This window comes from Podarcis liolepis (assembly GCF_965112155.1).
Source record: "Podarcis liolepis genome assembly, chromosome: 17".
Classification (NCBI taxonomy): domain Eukaryota; kingdom Metazoa; phylum Chordata; class Lepidosauria; order Squamata; family Lacertidae; genus Podarcis; species Podarcis liolepis.
The window spans coordinates 22,015,893-22,035,205 of NC_139571.1; the positions used below are offsets into that span (position 1 = coordinate 22,015,893).

Genomic DNA, 19,313 nt, shown 5'->3' on the forward strand with positions numbered 1-19,313 from the left:
AATAGACCTCCCCCGCTGCTTCATAATTTAAATGCAATTATCTTAAAACTTTGACTCTCCAGAACACAAACCTTTTCCCGCCCCCATCTCCATCTGTGCAACTACAAAATATCCTAGTTAATGCAGTGAAAAAAGAAATGTTACAAATGTTTGTATGCATGCTGAGTGATTTTTTTTTCATGTGAAAAGAGATTATGTGTGTTGGGCAAAAAGCAAAACATCTCTGGCTATGACGCCTGTGATTTCCCCTCAGGCACATGATTGTGAGATAGCATGTGATTATGTCTATTTCCTAAATGATCTTCTGAGGAAAAGCCAAAGTAAAAACAAAAAGCAGATGTGCAATGAGATAACAGTTGCTCAGATTCCAAGTCAGGAGACAAGCAGGAATGGAGGAACATTTATACATGCAAGTTTGCATGAAGGCAGTAAACAGTTCTTGCTTCTGTGACATCATTACAAGAGATGGATAAAGTAGCATCTTCAGCCACTTACCTCAAAGAAAATGAGTTACTTTAACAATGATGGTGGATCATTAAGCCAAAGTGTAGCCACTCAACTTGGAATTCAGAAATACAGCATGGACGCAACTTTTGCATAAACTAGCAAACCCTCCAAGTTTCCCTATTTTCCAGGGACAGTCCCAGGTTTACAAAAGCTGTCCCGGTTTCTGATTTGATCCTGGAATGTCCCGCTTTTCCTTAGGCCATTCCTATTTTCATCAGAGAAATGTTGGAGGGTATGGAGTTAGGCTACCTCCCAAGCCAAGGAGATAAGTAACTATGCAACCTTTAGAAGACATCTGAAGGCAGCCCTGTATAGGGAAGTGTTGTTGTTTTTTTAAAAAAAGTATTATGTCTTATGTTTTTATATATGTTGGAAGCCTCCCAGAGTTGCTGGGGAAACCTAGTCAGATGGATGGGGTAAAAATAATAAAATTATTCTTATTCTTATTATGGAATAGGGTGCCCCAGGTTTACTCAGAGAAATGTTGGAGGATATGAAAGCGTGTTCTCCTTCATGGAGAGCACGTGTTGCAGTGGGGTCTATCAAGACATCCCACTGTTGCTGGGCGGGTGAAGGTAGTTGGCCACTGCTGTGATTGGGCTCCTCTTGTCGTTGGGGAGAAGTTGATGTTGCCATTTTGTGATTGACAGCCAGAACTCTTAAATTCCCTGCGCGCAGCGTTGAGCTGCTTCTTTTCGCTGCGCGCATCAGACCACCTGCTCACCCTCCCTATATTTAGGGTTGTTCGCATTGACCTTGCTATGCCTGTCATGGGGTCGTCTGCTTTTGGGGCAGGGGCCCGGTGGGAATTTTGTCCATTTGGCTGATTGGCTGGGAGCCATTTGGTTTTTGCCTACTGCGTAGCAAATCGTCACAACTTGTACGGTTGCGGTTAGGCATTGGTTTTATGAATTGTTTGGTGGAGGGGCATGGATTGGGTGTGCCTGCCCCTCCAATGCTGCTGCTGCTGCAAGGGTATTCCATTAAAGGAATCCAGAGGCTCACCATGCTTTTGTCCGAACCCCTGGCAAGGGGCTAGGGCCACACAAGAGTCCATGGGAACATTTGGGGAGAGGTGAGGGCATGGTGCCCAGCTCCATCTTTCTCCCCAAATTGTTTTCCCTTTCTGACTTTTGCGGGGTGTGCAAATGTCAGTCTGTCCCTGTGCCTAAGCACACTCGCATTTTTTGTATTTTAATAAAGTTGTGGCCAAAATTATGCCAAAAACCTTAAACAAAAATTCTGTGTGAATTGTGTTTTATTGGGGTGGTTTGGGGACCTCGACATGCAACTAGGTCAGTAGTGGACAGATACCTTGTTTAATGGGGCTATTCAGAGTGGGAAATCCATGCCCCCATTACCTGTTGTTTGCTCCTGTGTTGAGCAGTAGAAGAGCAAGGAGCTGGGCTAATCTGAATAGTCTTGCCCTGACATCACACACTCCTTCCCCAGGTGTCTGCTGCAAACACAGAGCAAACACCTGCAAAGATTCGGGCCTTTGCCTGCACAACTGTACATGCCAAGGCTTACGCAGAATGGTTCCAGAATCTGGGGAGGTCTTTGTGTGTACAGCTTTTCCTTACAAAGGTGAATGCTCAGGCATTGTGAGAGGAACGTGTGATGCTGTAGTGTATCTGCTCTGCACAGGAGCCCTGTCGCTTACGAAAAATCATTTGTGTCATGAAGATGCATGTAACATAACAAGGTTTTCATTAACATGCTGGATGCCAGAATAAAGGTTAAAAAGGTAAAGGTTAAGTCCAGTCAAAGGCAACTATGGGATTGTGACGCTCATCTCACTTTCAGGCTGAGGGAATTGGCGTTTGTCCACAGACAGCTTTCCGGGTCATGTGGCCAGCAGGACTAAACCGCTTCTGGTGCAGCGGGACACTGTGACGGAAGCCAGAGCGCACGGAAACGCCGTTTACCTTCCTGCCGCAGCGGTACCTATTTATCTACTTTCACTGGTGTGCTTTCAAACTGCTAGGTTGCCAAAATATACTTGGGTTAAAAGAGGGGACAACATTTCTTCTCAAAACACTTGTGAGCCCTTGAGAAATCTTTGGGGACCAGAACTATGAAAGCTGAATCATTAAGGATTTGGGCTTTTTGCAAATTTGCCACAGAGAATCCTTTGTGTCCCGTTATATTTTCAAATATATGCATGCTACCATGAGACCTAGAATTTTGTTGTTGTTTTTTAAGGTACAAGAGTCCAAATTTTCAGGACTTTGAAAATCTGTACTTCACAATCCTTATTTTATGGTATACGAAAAGACTGGTCATTTACGTATCAGTGCACTTCCTAATTTGGGTGTATAATGTGAAAAACTGGATTTATATCAGGAATGTTTGATTCATCATCGTTATTTCTTGTCAGGTGTCTGGATTTCTTGTCAACCGCTTAGAGGTTTTATTACAATCAAGCAGTATATAAATTTTGTTAGATAATAATAAATATGTACATTATTGGTGTTTTCTTCATAGATGGACAGAGACAGCAAAGTAGGATGATAAGAGACATGTTACAGTGTCCTCATTACAACATGTTCATGAATCAGGATGTATTTTCTGGTGATCACCATTTGCATTCAGACACTTGAAGAAGGAAGCTCTTGGCTCCATTTAAAAGAAGAAGAGGTTTACATACTCTTATCCAACTAAAACCAGTCCATTTGAGGCTGTTATTTCACCAACTCGTACAAACTATACCACTCTGGGTTTCTTTTCCTCTTCCTCCTTCTCTTCTTCTTCTTCTTCTGTTTTCCCTACCACCACCACCCAAAAAAAAACACATTCAGCACTTGCTTTTGCAAAGAGTCTCTCTGGGCTTGTTGTTGTTTAGTCGTTTAGTCATGTCCGACTCTTCGTGACCCCATGGACCAGAGCACGCCAGGCACTCCTGTCTTCCACTGCCTCTCACAGTTTGGTCAGACTCATGTTTGTAGCTTCGAGAACACTGTCCAACCATCTCATCCTCTGTCGTCCCCTTCTCCTTGGGCCCTCCATCTTTCCCAACATCAGGGTCTTTTCCAGGGAGTCTTCTCTTCTCATGAGGTGGCCAAAGTACAGCATAATCAGAGAAGAAAGCACAAAGTTAAGCCATGATCTTTGTCATTCATCGCCTAGGAGTGCATATTGGATATTCAGGGTGCTGAAGAGCTGTCAGCTTGTTGTTATTTTCAAACAAAGCAGTGCTCCTGCTGCAGAAAGATGTAGGTCAGATGTATTGCCATGACCTAGTACACAAGGAAGTACAGTATGCAGCTGCTTTGTTTTGCTTTTAGAATGCAGAACAACTGAATACAAAAGTAGAGCCCGCAACAGTGACAATGAAAGAGAAACCACAAGCACTTCGTTTCCCGAAAGAAGGCTGGCATCTATCCAACCACTTTCTTCAGAAAAGCTAGTTATTGGAGTTCAGCATTTTATTCATGAGAGAAGACTCTGGCAATGAAGCATGAGACCTTGTTCCTCGCTGGCTGTCTCAAGGCACATACATCAAGGAGGGGCACGCTTTTGCCTGGGACAACAAATTCCACTGTGAAGGAGATCGGCCTTAAATCTTGAGGTGAATATAATTCTGATACAGAACATCAGTATTTCTAATATGCTCTAGAACAAATAATTTGTCTGGATTGTCAGGCAGCTTTCTTGGAAGACATGAGATGTGAAGGGAATTGGTGGAGATTTATCATGGCCAAATCTTTAAACAAGGAAAGCAACGTGTGTGTGTGTGTGTGTGTGTGTAAATTTTTATGTGTTTATTGACATTATGCAGTGGGCAGAAGCTAGATCAGAATCCACTGGTAGATCTCTAGGTCAGTGTTTTTCAACCACTGTTCCGTGGCACACTAGTGTGCCGCGAGATGTTGCCTGGTGTGCCATGGGAAAAATTGAAAAATTCGAAAGATTAAAAAAAAAGTCAAATTTTCGCCCACTAGGCGGGCGCCAGACTGTGTACACCCTATTTTCCATCTGTCCTGGGTGGGGATCAGATCGGATGGGATTGGATGAGAGCGGACAGGCGGTCCGCTCTCATCCGATTCCCCATAGAGAGCAGCGGGGCTCTGACACCTCCCTCTACACACACAGTGGTGGTGTGCCTCGTGATTTTTTTCATGAAACAAGTGTGCCTTTGCCCAAAAAAGGTTGAAAAACACTGCTCTAGGTGATTTGCAGTAGATCAGACCCCCAGTTGTCTAACAGCCTCCCCCCAATCTAAAGTAGGGATGTGTGTCCATTATACCATTAAAACACATTATTTCCCTCAAAGAATTATGGGCACTGTAGTTTGTTAAGGGATGGTTGGAATTTTAACTTTGTGAGGGGTAAAGTACAGTGCCCAGTATTCCAGGAGGGGGGGATGTAGGGTTGCCATATGTCCTCTTTTTCCAGGACATGTCCTCTTTTCCAGGAGTAAAATTTCTGTCCTGGTGGATTTTTGGAATTTGCCAAAACATCCTTATTTTTTCCTTTGGTACTAAAGGGAGCATGTGTGTGCTTGGGAATTGCCATTCCGGGAGTGTTAAATTGGACAAGAGCTGATTCAGACATGTGTGTTTGGTTATTCTTTTACTTATTTTCCACAGTTGTCTCCTTCTTTCCCATAAAAGAAAAATAAATCAAGGTAGCAAACAACATGATAGGAAATTAAAACAATATCAAACAATCAAATGCCTACAATAAGGCTAAAACAACAATAAACTCGAAGTCATATGCTGGAGGGGGAACCTGCTCATCAAAAGGAGTGCTGTGATGAGGCTGAAGTTCCTTTATTGTCGTCAACATCAGAAAGCCCCCATCCCATGACACACATACTGTGCTTAAGATGGAGGGGGAACAGGGCCTTAGAGGATTATCTCGATAATGAAGCTGAGAGCCAACATGACACACTGGTTAAAGCTTCTGGGCTGAGCCCATAGGTCCATAACAAGGATCCTGCCAGGATCAAGCCATCTTTATTCTTCTTTGGCGATCACTCGTAGCCGAGTAAAATAGTCATTCCATAAACACGGTTTTAAAAGTGAGTCAGTAAGAGACTGTGGAGGCCAGTTCTGGACCCACGCGTCCTTCCACAGTGGGGACATACCGGTAGGTTTCCGGGTGGGAGTTGATCACGGTGAGGGTTTGCCAAACGTGCCTTCCTCTTAGCACGCTTCTCCCTTTTGTCCTGAGTTCTTCAAAGTCCAAGGCACCTTTGGTAAAGGCTGTTCTCCAATTGGAGCATTCGCAGGCCAGTGTTTCCCAGCTGTCAGTGTTTATACTACATTTTTAAAGATTTGCCTTGAGAGAGTCTTTAAACCTCTTTTGTTGACCACCAGCATTACGCTTTTCATTTTTAAGTTCAGAGTAGAGTAGTTGCTTTGGAAGACGATAATCATACATCCAAACAACATGACCATGTTGAAGAATCATTGCATCCAAACAACATGACCAGTCCAACGAAGTTGATGTCGAAGAATCATTGCTTCATGGTGATCTTTGCTTCTTCTAGTACACAGGCATTATAGGGCTATCTAGGCAAGCATCTTCTCTCCCACATCCCTCTCCGCCCCCCGCCCCAGGCCTCTTCTTTGCTCTTCAAAATATGGCAACCCTAGAATAGTGTGTACTTATTTGGAATGTGCTTTGAAGTTGGTGTACACAGCCACAACAGAACCCTATGATCAGGAGTAGACTGCGGTGGAAAGGACCTGTGGTTCTGCTACTGATCACAACTTTTTGCCCTGAGTTTGTGCCCAGGGCATCTTCATTAATCCCTAATGTATGTCTGCTCTTTCCCATTGGTAGACTACAGGGTGGTAGTAAAAAAAAAATCCCAACGAAGTCCCAAAAAAGTCCAAAGTCTGCCCCTCCTTCCCAGTTTTTAGACTATCCCATAACAAATGTTCTTTATCCCATGACAGCTTTATTGTTGTCGTGTGTGTACTCACACACACACAGAGTACATTTTTAATTGGGTTTTTTATTGTTGTCGGCCATGTTGTCAGCATTGTTTATGGAACGGCAAGGTACAAAGGTGATAAATTAATAAGCTAGCTGCGCAGAACAATACATCTAGGTAAAGCTGCAGACCGCTGTCCATGTTAAATGTTCCACCTAGCCAGTTCAAGACTTGCTGCACACATCTGCAGCAGCATGGGCTGTGCGCATGGGAATCTGGTGCCTCACAGCAGTGGCTCAGAAAAGGTAGGGGAAGCAGTGGTATTCTCCAAGCAGTAGTGGTTCTGTGCTGATGGGCAGGAGTGCCAATTTGGCCCCATGATCGTGGCTGCCCACAGCCGTGGTTGCCATGCAGCATGCATGGCCCTGGCACCAAAATTTGTGGGTGCCCGGCTCCTTCATGGGGGCACCTATGCTGATGGGGATAGGTCAGGGGAGTTGGTGGCAGCAAAGTCAGCAGAACTCCTGGTTGGAGTTCTCCTTTCCTCCTCCTTTCTCCTTTTTACCCTTAAACTCAAAAGTGGCAAGTAAGAACAGTGGGCAAATTGCTGAGTGAGATCTATACTGTTTTGGGGTTGTCCCCTCTGTTCCCTGTGGGGAATTTGCATGAAGCAAATTCGAGGTGAGGTCGAGGTGAAAAAAATGAGTTTCCAATCTTACTTGGCCTGCTCTCTCTCTTTTTATCATTCATGGCAGCATATTTGAGTCAAGGAATGTGCGCTCCTCAGCATGTGCAGAAGCTGCATCTGGAGAAGATATGGGGCAGGCTCACGATATAATTAAGATTAATTAATTAATTAATTAATTAATTAATGCTAACTATTGAAAATGAGCGTAGCTCAGTCCTGCATTTCCTTGCTTTTCAGCGCAAGGCAGCCTGATCAGGATGTGCTCTGAAGATCCTACCTCAGATGGCAAATATCAGGTGTAGCATTAAGGTGGAAAATGTAAACTAGATCTCATCCTTTGGCCCCGAATATTGGTGCCCCTTGCAGTGGTGGTGAGGGTTCAGCCTCCAAATTGGTTTCTTTGCATCTCCCCTGTCCGAGACCACACCACTGTTGTTGGTTCTTGGCACAAAACCAATATCAAAATGCATTTTAAAATGTATATTTTGAGAGAGAAATGTTTCAAAAAAAGGAAAGAAAGATCGTATTTCCCCGTGTATAAAACGATGGTTTTTTTTGCTTAAAAAATAGTCAAAAATTGGGAGTTGTCTTATACACAGATGGTGAATGCACAAGGGTTCGGGTTCTGGCTCTTGAAATACGGCAACCCTAACTATTTTAAAATTTGGGGTTCCAGAAAATTAGGGGTCGTCTTATACATGGGAGGAGTGTCTTATATATGGAAAAATATGGTATATAGAAAGTCAAGTTTAAGGTACAGTAATATCTCAGCAAACATCCATTCTAATGAATGTTCGCAGCAAACTCGGAAGTACTGGAACAGGTTATTTCTGGTTTTGCCGCTCACGCATGCACGGAAGCGCTACATCGCGCTTTGCACATTCGCAGAAGCTTAAACTGCTCCATGCGCATGCGCAGACGCGGCGCTTTGCCCTGCGTCCTTTTCGGCTAGCGGCCAGGGCTCCGGAATGGATCCCGGCCACAAAACAAGGTACGACTGTACATATTTAAGTCTGATTTTTGTGTGAGAGAGATCACACACACATGGTGATTAATGTGGCTATGGGATGAGACAGACTTACGACTAAACACATATGCAAGTGATATGGATGAAAAATAGGCTGATTCATCCATTCCTGGTTGTCACGCCCTATACTAGCTGACATCTCCAGTTGTAATGCAGCTAGATCAGTTCCTGTTGGTTAGAACATTTATTCTTGGAAGGCTGCATGAAGCATACATGCAATTTTGGAGTTAGCCAAGTATGTGTTCATGGAGCTTGGCGGGGGTGGGGGGCGAGTCTAGCAACTTTGGCACCTTATTACTTAAATTGCAAATTTTATGGAACAATGACTTCCCTTTTTCTCTTTCCATGGTTCATTTTACCTGTTATGCATCCCTGCATATTTTACTATAACCTTTCAAATCAGTTTTCCACTTTTACATCCATCAAAAATTATTTGCTCTGTTGAATTTATCTCAATGCTGCCAATGCTTTCAGCTGTATACAGTTATTTTCCATATATTCAATAAATGTTTTCCACCCTTCTTTATATGTATGTTCTTCTTGCTCTCTTATTCTATTTGCCAAATCTGCAAGTTGTGCATAGTCTGTCAATTTAAGCTGCCAATCCTCTTTAGTTGGTGTTAGGTTGTGGGTGAACATATCAGACGACACAGCGATTCTTCAAACAGCTCTTGCTTATTCACAGGCCAGGGCAGAACTGGACTGAAGGGTCCAGTCAGCCTGCTTATATAGAGCTCCAGTACAATGTAACTGTAACAATTTTCTAAAACTATCCAATCACTGAACGTCACTTTCGATCCCTTATTTGCATAACTATCTACAGTATCCCCCTGCTGGCCCAGGGTAAGAACTTAAGTACATAACTGTTGGGACTTCGCTCACTTTCCATTTTGGGGCTAACAAAATATGGGCCGCAGTTGTTGCATACATAAATAATTTTCTCTGACATCTAGGAATTTCAGTCTGGGTTATCCCCAACAAAAAGGACTCTGTTTTGGGGAGCAAAGTAATATTAAACATTTTTTTCAATTCATTATAAATCATTTCCCAATGCACTTTTACCTTTTTACATGTCTACCACATGAGAAAAAACATTTCCTCCGTTTCTTTACACTTCCAACACATATCTGATTCTGTTTCATCAATCTTAGCCAACCTACTCGGAGTTAAGTACCATCTATTAATCATTTTCAGGTAATTCTCTTTCAATGAATAACATGCAGTAAATTTCAGGTCGCTTTTCCAGAGTTTCTCCTAGAGGTTGAGCTCTATATTGTGTCCTATATCTATTGCCCAGTGTGTCATTGAAGCTTTAACCAGCTCATATTTTGTTTCCCATTCTAGTAGAAAGTTATACATTTTAGACAAAAGTTTATCCATATTTTGTAAAAGTTCTTTTTCAAATTGTGAGCCATGTGTATTGTGTTTCTTACCCACCCGGAAGGGGTTACAGCAAAGCAATGAGGCAATTTAAAATCAGATAAAACTAATACTTAATACATCATCGAAAGTACAGTTTAAAACAAAGAATAAGGTCAGGTTCAAAACATGTATCTCAGCTGTCGAATTCTCTTCTTTTAGGGGTATATTACTGAATCATAAAGACATGCATTCTTTGGCAGAGCAGTTGTTTATATGCCACAATGTAGGATGTTTATCATGTCAACATTGCTTTTCAGATATGTCTAGGCAAATGTCCAAACTGCTGCCAGTTGTGCTACTGGAAATCCAGCTTCATATGATTGCAGGTGAGAGCTTTCATTTGGGCAGGTTTACAATGAAATCCTCAAAGAGTTGTACATTTCCCTTTGGATTTGAAGTCTAAGAGCTTCAGAGCTACCTGGAAGGGTTGGGTGGGTCACACGTTCCTGAGTGCCAGGGTCAGAAAAAGTCTACCATTAACGAATATTCAGCCATTGTGGATGGTGGATTGCAATTCTTGGCTGCTGGGCACTTTCCTTGCACCTTTGCAGTCCGCAGGAAATATTCCTGAGCCCTGAGATGCTCTTACTCAGGTCTCCGTCAGTTTGGTGTCCCAAATGGGTTGTCCCTTTGGTCTGTAGTAACAGCAATGGAATGTGTCCTCATGGGGCCCAGGACATGCACATGAGCCCAGCGTCGCAGAGTGGTTCAGGGAAGGTGGTGTGAGAAGGACCCCTGGGCTAGACAATCGTCCAACTAGGAGTGCCAATGTGAATTAAATTTTTGGAGGGCCCACTTGACCCCTGCCCTGCAAAATCGATCACATGGCACGGCATGTCGCACATCTGTTGAATGACAATACCCATCATCTTTTTGGGGGGAGGGCAGGTGAAAGGTTGGCTCCTATGCATCCAACAAAGAAAGAAGATGTCTACAATCTTCTCCCGTCTCTCTATAAGCATCCTGAATGTGTTAAATGCATAGTTACTGAATATGCATGAAATTGGTCTTATGGCAGTTTGAAGTTTGATCCTGGTTGTGTGAAAATACTTTCTTTACTCAAATACTTTCTTTAAAAATGGCAGCAAATCATGGCATGTTTTTACAGAAACTCATTTAAAGGGCCCAATTCTTCATTTCCTTTTCACTGTAGTGTGGTGACATTGACATGGAAAGGGGCTACCCTACTTGATTCCTCCATGTAGAAAGCAGTCATGTCAGTAAGTTGTGAACAAGAAGAATACATACCAACCAGAAATCCACACACTGTTGGTATCAGACTTACTGGACTTCTTCTGTTCCGCATAAATCCTGGTGCTTGCATGATAAGATACTCATGCTTTGTTTCAACCTCTCAGCTTTATTCACAGTCAAAGTTCTTCAGCCACGTTACACTGCGGAGTATGGGAGTGATGTGATTATGGGATGTCACTTTCCAGTCAATTCCCCATTAAATTTGATGGGACTAAGTGTCTCGTGGCAAAGAAAGCTGTCACTGGGGGACAAAGAAGTCTACAAGCTCAACAATGGCCAAGAAGACCTCACCCATCAGGATTCTGATTATCATGGGAGAGCGTCATTGTCACGTGAGGAGTTAGACAAAGGACTTTCTTTGCTGTCTATCACCAACATAAAGCTCACAGATGCAGGAGATTACATCTGTGTTGTTAAATACGAGGGAGCAGACTACAAGTACATTACTTTGGAAGTTGAAGGTTGGTAGCTGCAGAACTTACAATATATATATTGTAATACTGTATTATTGCACCCAAGCAGTGAGAATCTAAGAGAATGATTTGCAGCCTTAGTTTCCTCTGGAGGCAAGAATGCTGAACACACTCTGTCATTTTAATCCTTTGTTTCTTAACAAAGGAACTGATTAACACTTTCCACAGCTTTGAACTCACAGAAAAGGGCTCCTATGTGTATACAGCTGTATGCAATGGTGGTTGTTCCACTAGATCTACATCTTTCCTGTCTTTTAAAAAAAGTTAATTATACTTCTTTCCTATCTTTAAAAAAAAATTAATTATTTGCAGTTATTTATGTGAAAATTTGGAGAAGAAAAAAGAGTGGCTTCTGCATGTGCTACAACTTTCAACATGTGTGTGTTATTGGAATTGCAGCGTTAGTACTGTATGTGTCTCTAGGTTTGAGAGAAGTATGCAAAGTTTGCAATTCTGTTTCCCGTCAGGAAAACTAACCCCCTGCTAACCTCCTGGCCCAGGCAGGATAAGTAAAGTAGAAAGCCTTGGCTTCTTGCTATGCCTGAACTAAATCTCCTGGTTTGTTTCTTCCAATGTATTTTAAAGATGTGCACATTAAATGCAAGATGTATGCAATGTCCCTTCTTGCTTAGTTCAAAGCATGGGTCTTCTCTTATATGATGGTTGTGTAAATCAACCAAAAGGAAGAGAAACGGGGAAAGTGCCACCAAAATACTGCAAAGCGCTCTGTGATACTGTCCTCCACTTCTTGCAGCACCCTACAAAAGAATCAATCTACAGGAAAGAAGAGAGGAAGAAGACTTGATCTTAGCTTGCCATTCAGAAGGGTACCCTCTGGCTGAAGTTTCTTGGCACTATGAGAGGGATCTGAATGCCAGCATACATGCAAACACTACATATGAAATGACAAGGGATGGACTTTTCAACATAACCAGCATCCTGAGAGTCAGACCAAGCACTCCTGGAAACTACAGCTGTGCATTCTGGAATCAGGAACTGAATCAGGAGACATCAGCCCACAAATCAGTGGTTTTGCAAGGTAAAAACTTGTGTGGTTTCACATTAATCTGTAGCACGCCCCTACAATCAGCTGGTCCCAAGGGTGAGTTAAATACCAATATGCACTGTCACCAAGATGTACCAATGGATCCTCTTGGTAGCATCACAGCACCCGGTGATTTTTGTAGCTTTAGCTCACTGTCCGTACAAGAAACAGCTTCAATTGCAGGGAGAATTATGAAAACGGGTTTTTTAAAAAATTCCTAATTACCGTATTTTTCGCTCTATAACACGCACCAGACCATAACACGCACGTAGTTTTTAGAGGAGGAAAACAAGGAAAAAAATATTCTAAACGAAATAGTGGATATATGATTTTTGTGGTTCATGCTGTGGCCACAGACATGTGATCTGACAGTGAGTTTGGAGTAGCCCAATGCAAAAATCCTGAGGATCCATGTGGATCCATGCTTTGTAACCACGAAGGAGGAAAGGAAGGGGAACCATGGATCCTCTGCTCACGACTGCAGCAGATCCCCCCCGCCACCCGTAGGCATTCGCTCCATAACACGCACAGACATTTCCCCTTATTTTCTAGGAGGAAAAAAGTGAGTGTTATGGTGCAAAAAATACGGTAATCATATCCTGCTTCTTTGATCAAACTGGGCAATGTATCAGATTGTGTTTGGGATAATATACATTTTTTTTGTTTGTTTACAGATAAAACACCTCCAGCACATAACAGGGGGAAATCTCCCCTCTCATTCATCCTACCAATTTGTCTGCTGGCATTATTTTTACTAATAGCAATTGCCATTAAAGTCCAAAGGAGCAAGTCAAGCACAAAGCTGAGTACCCGAAAAGGTGAGAGACTATGGCAAGACTCGGGCTCTTGGGGTTATTTCCATATGTGTGGGTTTTGCTATATATTTACAATCCACTGGAAGCCGCTTTGGAGATATCTCAATCAAAAGGTGGAGTATAAATCATCAAAGCTAATAAACAATTAACTTTAGTCATACAGACACTGAAATTAAATGTGTCTATTCTGTTTATGAATTAGGGGAGCACCACCCAACAGTGGCGTAGCGTGGGTTGTCAGCACCCGGGGCAAGGCAAGTAATTTGCGCCCCCTAACCCGTGGATTTGCGCCCCCTAACCCTAACCCCCAGATGTTGCGCCGGGTGCGGCCGGCCCCCCCTGCACCCCCCACGCTACGCCACTGCCACCCAATTTGGGGGTTGTCCACACTTCCACTTGTCCCTTTGCCTAGAAAGTATAGGTCCAAGCGATTTTGCCTTTGCCTCGCAGATTTCCCTGGGAAAACCCACTCTTTACCGCTGAATTGGAACAAACAGCATTCCGCGGAAAACACTATTACCATTGGTTCCATATTCAGCAAAGAGCTGGTTTCTCTGGAGGGAAGCAGTAGGACACACAGAAGTGTGGGCCAGCCCTTGTTTGCTTCTGGTTGTTAGAGTTGTACAACGAAACTCCCAGATCTGGACTCTTGTGCAGAAATGAATTTTATTTACCACAATAAATGAGTTTTAAAGCTTTACTGCGGGGGTGGGGGAGTCCTAAATATTTAAACATTGCAAAACAACTCCAAAAAAAAAAAAGATCCATTGCAAAACCCAGTAATGGCTCAGCTCTATACAGTAGTTCTCTCTCTGGTCCCAGAGAGAACTTAATCAAAATGCATCTGTCTCCTTTCTCTGCCTGCTGACATCTCTCTGTGTCTGTGTCTCTCTGTGTTGCAAGCAGACACATTTGCATGTAAAGACTCAGAAGTCAGATCTCCTGTTGAGTCCTGGTGCAGTCCCAGGACTGCCTACAATACCCAGCAGAAAAACACCAGGGCAAGAGGCAAGGGGGTGGCAAGGCTGGCAGTGTAAAGAGACAAGCAGAGACAATCAGGTGCTCCCACTGGGGCACTTGTATTGTGTCGTCCTCCGTTCTCCCTTTCTACCTAAGCAGCCGCAATGGGATTGACTAGAGCAGGGCTCGGCAAAGTTTTTGTGGCTTGGGCCGGTTCACAGTCCCGCAGACGCCCCGGGGGGCCGTGCACTCATGCGCAAACGCTGTTTCCGGCACTCCTTCTGGCACGGAGGTGTGCTGGCCAGCATCGTGGAAGGCGTTCCCCGCTCTGCTCCGCGCCAGTTTAGCGCATAGCTGTCAACTTACAGATTTGAAAATAAGGGACCAGCAGCCTCAAAAATAAGGGAGCAGCAGCCAAAATAAGGGATTTTGCTTAGCTTATGAGTTCCATCAGCCCTTCCCCGCCCAAGAGGGAGGGAGAGAGACTCTCGCCCACGCCGCCCGTGAGCCCCGCATGAGGCGGTTGTGGCGCCACGGTGGCCGCTAAAGCGCCGCCCTTCTGCGTCCCTCCCATCCCCTCCTCTTCCTCCTCCCTCAGGCCGCCTCCTCAGCCGCTGCCGCCGCTGTCGCCTCCGGCTTCCCCTGGCAGCACGGCAGACGTCTCGCAAGAGAGGGGCTGCCTGCCCGCCTGCCGCCACCTGTCTCCTCACGACGCGCCCCTGAGGGGGAAAAGGGAGAGATGGAGACGTGGCACCTCGTGCGCTCGCTCTCTCGAGGCAGAGGACCTTGAGCTGCTGCTTCCCTCCCGAGCCGGGCGAGCATGAAACCCGGGAAATTTAAGGGACATCATCAATCCAGGACAGCAGCAGGACACGGCGCTGGGATAACCGCCAAATAAGGGACAGTTGACAGCTATGGTATAGCGTGGCACATGGGAGCCGACCGAGCGGGTGGTGGGGGTCCCCGAGCGGGCGGTGGGGGTCCATGGGCCGGTTAGACGACCCCTCATGGGCCGCTTGTGGCCCATGGGCCTTTGGTTGATGACCCCTGGACTAGAGGTTGTGTCAGTGTTCCTTCCCAGCAGGCCGCCAACTCAGTGCCAGATTTACGTATAAGCTAAACAAGCTACAGCTTAGGGCCCCACTCTCTTGGCCCCCCCCCAAAAAAAATTTAAAGGGTGAAAAACTGGATGTGCATTTCCAAAATATAAGATGAAAAACAAATAAAATAAAACCTACGTACAGCAGCAGTGTTTTCTGTTGTGTAGGCTCCTATGAAGTAAGTAATGGGCCCCGCCTGCTAGCCTGCTCCCTAAAATATCACTGGTTTGCTCATTTCTATATATAGGGTGCCTACATTCTGCATGGACTGGTTACATGGCAACATGTGCAAATTGTTTTAGATACCTATGAGGTCCATAAGTTACCATATGGCATATATTCAACACAAAAAACAGTGACAATTTGTTGTTGACAAAGGACAGCTGGACATATAAAGGGCCCCATTGCCTTCAGTAGTTTAGGGCCTCATCAAACCTTAATCTGGCCCTGCACCAACTACTGCATTCTCACCCTCGCGAGCCAATGGATCTGTTGGTAAGGGTTGCCCAAGAAGAAATAAACAAAGCAACTTAATAATGGCTATTTCCAGACTCTTGGCTTTCAATGGAACTTCTTAGCCACAATTGGTTTTAGGATCTCCTCCTCCTCTTCTGCCTTCTCCTTTTGTGTGATAGTACTTGGAGTGTTAATAAAACCGAAAGTGCTTTGGGGCATTTCCAGATTTCTCTAGCAATAGATAACAGGAAATATCTAAGAACAGATACTTCCTATTGTGGGGATTTACAGCTTCACTGATGTTTTAGCACGATGATAGATTTGCTAGCGTATGGTTTCCCGGGGACAGTCCCCGAATTTATAAATCTGCCCCTGGACAAAATCCATCCCCAGAATGTCCCCGGATTTCATTTAATGTCCCCGGACTTATATTTTAAGTGTTGTAGATTTATTAGTAGGGAATGAATGTTGCGTGGTTGGTTCAACGGCACAAGACACATCATATGGGGACTTCCGGCGAGGCAAAATGGCGGGTGCCATGGCAGTGAGCAGCTCCTGAAGCCAGCCAGAGCCAACTGCGCTACCAGGCTGGCTCTGGGCTGCTGAGACTGCAGCTGCCGCCGCCACTGCCAAGGGGAAACCAGGGATGCCTGGCGCGTCAACTGTGGAAACCGCTGACACACACACCCATGACCCATATCGAGCCGGGAGCGAGAGCATCAGGCCGACTGCCAAGTGATGATCCAGGGCCAGGAAAACCCTGGAGCCGAGGCAGGGAGAAGGAGGAGAGGAGAAGGAGAAGGAGAAGGAAGAGAGAGAAAGGGGAAGGAGGAAAAAGAGGGGAGCCCTGACCTTGCAGCGCCACTGCTGCTGAGGAGGAGAGGTAGGAGAGCACCAGGAGGGCAAGGACATGTGGCTGAGCCCAAGCCTGACCCGAGCCTACTCCATGGTGGCTAGTGCTCCAAGAGAGAAGCCCAGAGGAAGGCTACACAACAGAGGAGACCACAGGAGAGAAGATATTACTTCTTTTAAAAAAATTAATAATAACTCCCCCCCCCTTTTCAAAAAAAAAAAAAAGTGTCCCCAAATTCTTTGGAAAAAATCTGGTAACCTTAGCTAGCGTTGCTTGCAAAATGCCAAGCTCAGAAGCTCTCTTTGTATAATCTTGCATGTTTCTAGGTAAACACCTACCAACATTTTGTTTGCTTTTCATATTTCTTCCCAGGAAAACGAAGAAAACCCCGACAGTTTTTAAAGAGTATGTAATTTTGATATAATTCTCTGGTACATTTAAAAAAAAAAAAATTTAAAAACCACACCTGCAGCTTTAAGCAAATCTCCAGTGAACTTTACGGCTAAGCGGAGATTTGAATCTCACTCAAACCAGTCATAATCCACTATGCTTCCACTGCACCACACTGAATCTTACCGGAAGGAAAAGGTCTGTGTTAGTTTGTGTGTTGTGACCCTGTATATGCTTATTTGTAAATAACTGTGGAGCTCCAAGTTTGGGTTTCAAATTGGATTTGGGTCCACGAATCAGGCGATGCCCATATGTATCCTACCTACGGTTTATCCTCACACATGGAGCATGAATGTGCATAAGGTAAAATGAAACTCAAGCTGTGTACATGTGGATTTGTGTGCTATTTCTCCCTTTTTGGGGCAGAATGATTACACAAATCATATGAAACCCACATCTCATGTTACAAGCTCTCTCCACACCTTCATGTTGTATATCCCACCACCACCAAAAGATGTTTGGTTGCGGAGGGCGGGAATGTAAGATAGGACCCTTTTTTTGTGGCAGAACCCAAGTTGTGTAATTCACTCCCTCAGGAGGTGAGACTAGCTCCATCCCTGATGGTGTTGAGCCAGGCTAATGTTCTTATTCCACACGGCTTCTAAGGGTTGTTAAAAGAAGATGGAAGGTTTTCAACTCTGCTCCTTTTCCATTCGAGTTTTAATTTTTATTTCACCACTTTGTGGTTGTTGTTGTTGTTTTTAAAAAATGCGAACCACTTTGAGAGGCAGAAAAGTTGTATAAACGAAAGAAGGCCCTCTGCCTGGTTCCCTGTAACTTCGCTTCTCGCAGTGAGGGAACCGCCAGAAGGCCCTCCGCTGGACCTCATTGTATAGCAAAGTGTTGCATAATATATCTATGGTGATGTTATTGCTTCTGAAATCCATGGCATTGTTTCCATCCAAACTATCAATCTGTTCAGTCCACTCACCTTCTCAAGGGAGAAAGGAAAGGCATACTAGATTTACTTCAAGGACTGAAAGTGTGTATTCAAATCTGTGATTCAGTTTGTGAAAAGGAATGGTAATCCTCACCTCTCTTCACTATTTAAGCTGTTCTCAGAACAATTCCCACCCCCACCCCCACCCCCGCTATTTCCTGTGTCAAACCTGAAAACTACAGATGTGACCAGAAATTACTCACGGTCCATCAATCTGAGAAACTGGGGGTTCTCCCTCTGTCAGTTTCTGAATTATGAAATGTCATATGTACCAAACACAAAGATGGAACCTTGAATTTGGGGGACTCTGGAACATCTGGTTAAAGAAAAGGAGACAAAGGCTTTCCCCGTTTATCACTTGTCTAAAGTTCTTTGTCTTTCTGCTATTCCAAGGAGATTTGGATCTTCAAACCAAGGATCTTACGGAGGTGACTGTTACAGACTGAAGAGATAAAATGAAGATGGGAAACTGTTCTTCTGAACTGCCTGCAATTTTGCACTTTCCACTTAATTCCGCTTTTAGAAATATATGAGGAAGCAATGGTGCTTCGGAGGTAAATCGGGCTGACACTTCTGGTTTTTGTCAGCACTGCAGCATGTGAATTGCTGATCGTCTTTGTGCACTTCAGCACTGTCTTTTTAAAAACTACAGAAAATTGTGTTGCTGGTCAGCACTTCAAGGGGTTATCCGAGTACATCACACACATTCTGTGACTTTGTGTACCATTTCTCTGAATCTCCCTGCCCTTAATTTCCTCGAAATGTATGTGTACATGCATAGATATGTACATCAATTTATGCATTAAACGCCCGTTGTTATAAAAGCTGAGTTAACTTCTCTTTTCCTCGAAGGGAAGAGCAAAGCAGCTGCATGGGGGCACTTAAGATTCAACCATGTCTCATCTTATCAAACCGAGAGTGTGACCATCCAAATGCAGCCTATGCAACTTGCAGCTGAAAAACATGATGAGCGGAGTCACATGATGCATTATTATTTTTTGCTGGACTGAACAGATGTGGGGGACTAACAGCACAATCTTGTACAGTCATACCTCAGGTTATAGACGCTTCAGGTTGCGTTTTTTCAGGTTATGGACTGCCGAAACCCAGAAGTACCAGAACAGGTTACTTCTGGGTTTTGGCAGTCGCGCATGTGCAGAAGCGCCGAATCACAACCCGTGCATGCGCAGACGTGCAGACGCGGGTTGTGAACACTGCAGGTCGTGAACGTGCATCCCGCATGGATCACATTTGCAACCCAAGCATTCATTGTACATGTTTACTCAGAAGTAAGAGCCACTGGGTTGTATTCAAAGTAGCACTAGGTTCTGATAGTACAAGGAATTCTGCTTATACAGAACTCCCCCCCCCCCGCTCCCACTAGACCTCCTCAAATTGGTTTCCGGGGTTTCCAACCCCCCCCCCCCAAAGCAGAT

The 19,313-nt window shown here is 44.4% G+C and overlaps 1 protein-coding gene across 2 annotated transcripts; it reads left to right on the top strand.

Annotated features, from left to right (window-relative positions):
• The first annotated feature begins 3,915 nt into the window (after positions 1 to 3,915).
• On the top strand, positions 3,916 to 18,701 carry LOC310696595 (programmed cell death 1 ligand 2-like). Of its 2 annotated transcripts, XM_083482350.1 has the most exons (7): positions 3,917 to 4,078; positions 9,789 to 9,857; positions 10,890 to 11,246; positions 12,013 to 12,297; positions 12,978 to 13,121; positions 16,860 to 16,892; positions 18,271 to 18,701. In XM_083482350.1, the coding sequence occupies exons 2-7, from the start codon at positions 9,791 to 9,793 to the stop codon at positions 18,321 to 18,323; spliced, it is 939 nt and encodes a 312-aa protein (XP_083338476.1). In that variant the 5' UTR covers positions 3,917 to 4,078; positions 9,789 to 9,790; the 3' UTR covers positions 18,324 to 18,701. The 2 variants fall into 2 exon arrangements, with proteins under 2 accessions (XP_083338477.1, XP_083338476.1); XM_083482351.1 differs by lacking the exon at positions 16,860 to 16,892 and having other exon boundaries at positions 3,916 to 4,078.
• The last annotated feature ends 612 nt before the right edge of the window (positions 18,702 to 19,313 follow it).

What these genes read in the sequence shown, in the direction of transcription:
- LOC310696595 (XM_083482350.1), top strand. Translation starts at nt 9,791, where the DNA reads ATGTCTAGGCAAATGTCCAAACTGCTGCCAGTTGTGCTACTGGAAATC. An exon ending in CATTACTTTGGAAGTTGAAG is followed by an intron (nt 11,247 to 12,012) that starts GTTGGTAGCTGC and finishes CACTTCTTGCAG; the next exon opens with CACCCTACAAAAGAATCAAT. An exon ending in AAAGCTGAGTACCCGAAAAG is followed by an intron (nt 13,122 to 16,859) that starts GTGAGAGACTAT and finishes ATTTCTTCCCAG; the next exon opens with GAAAACGAAGAAAACCCCGA.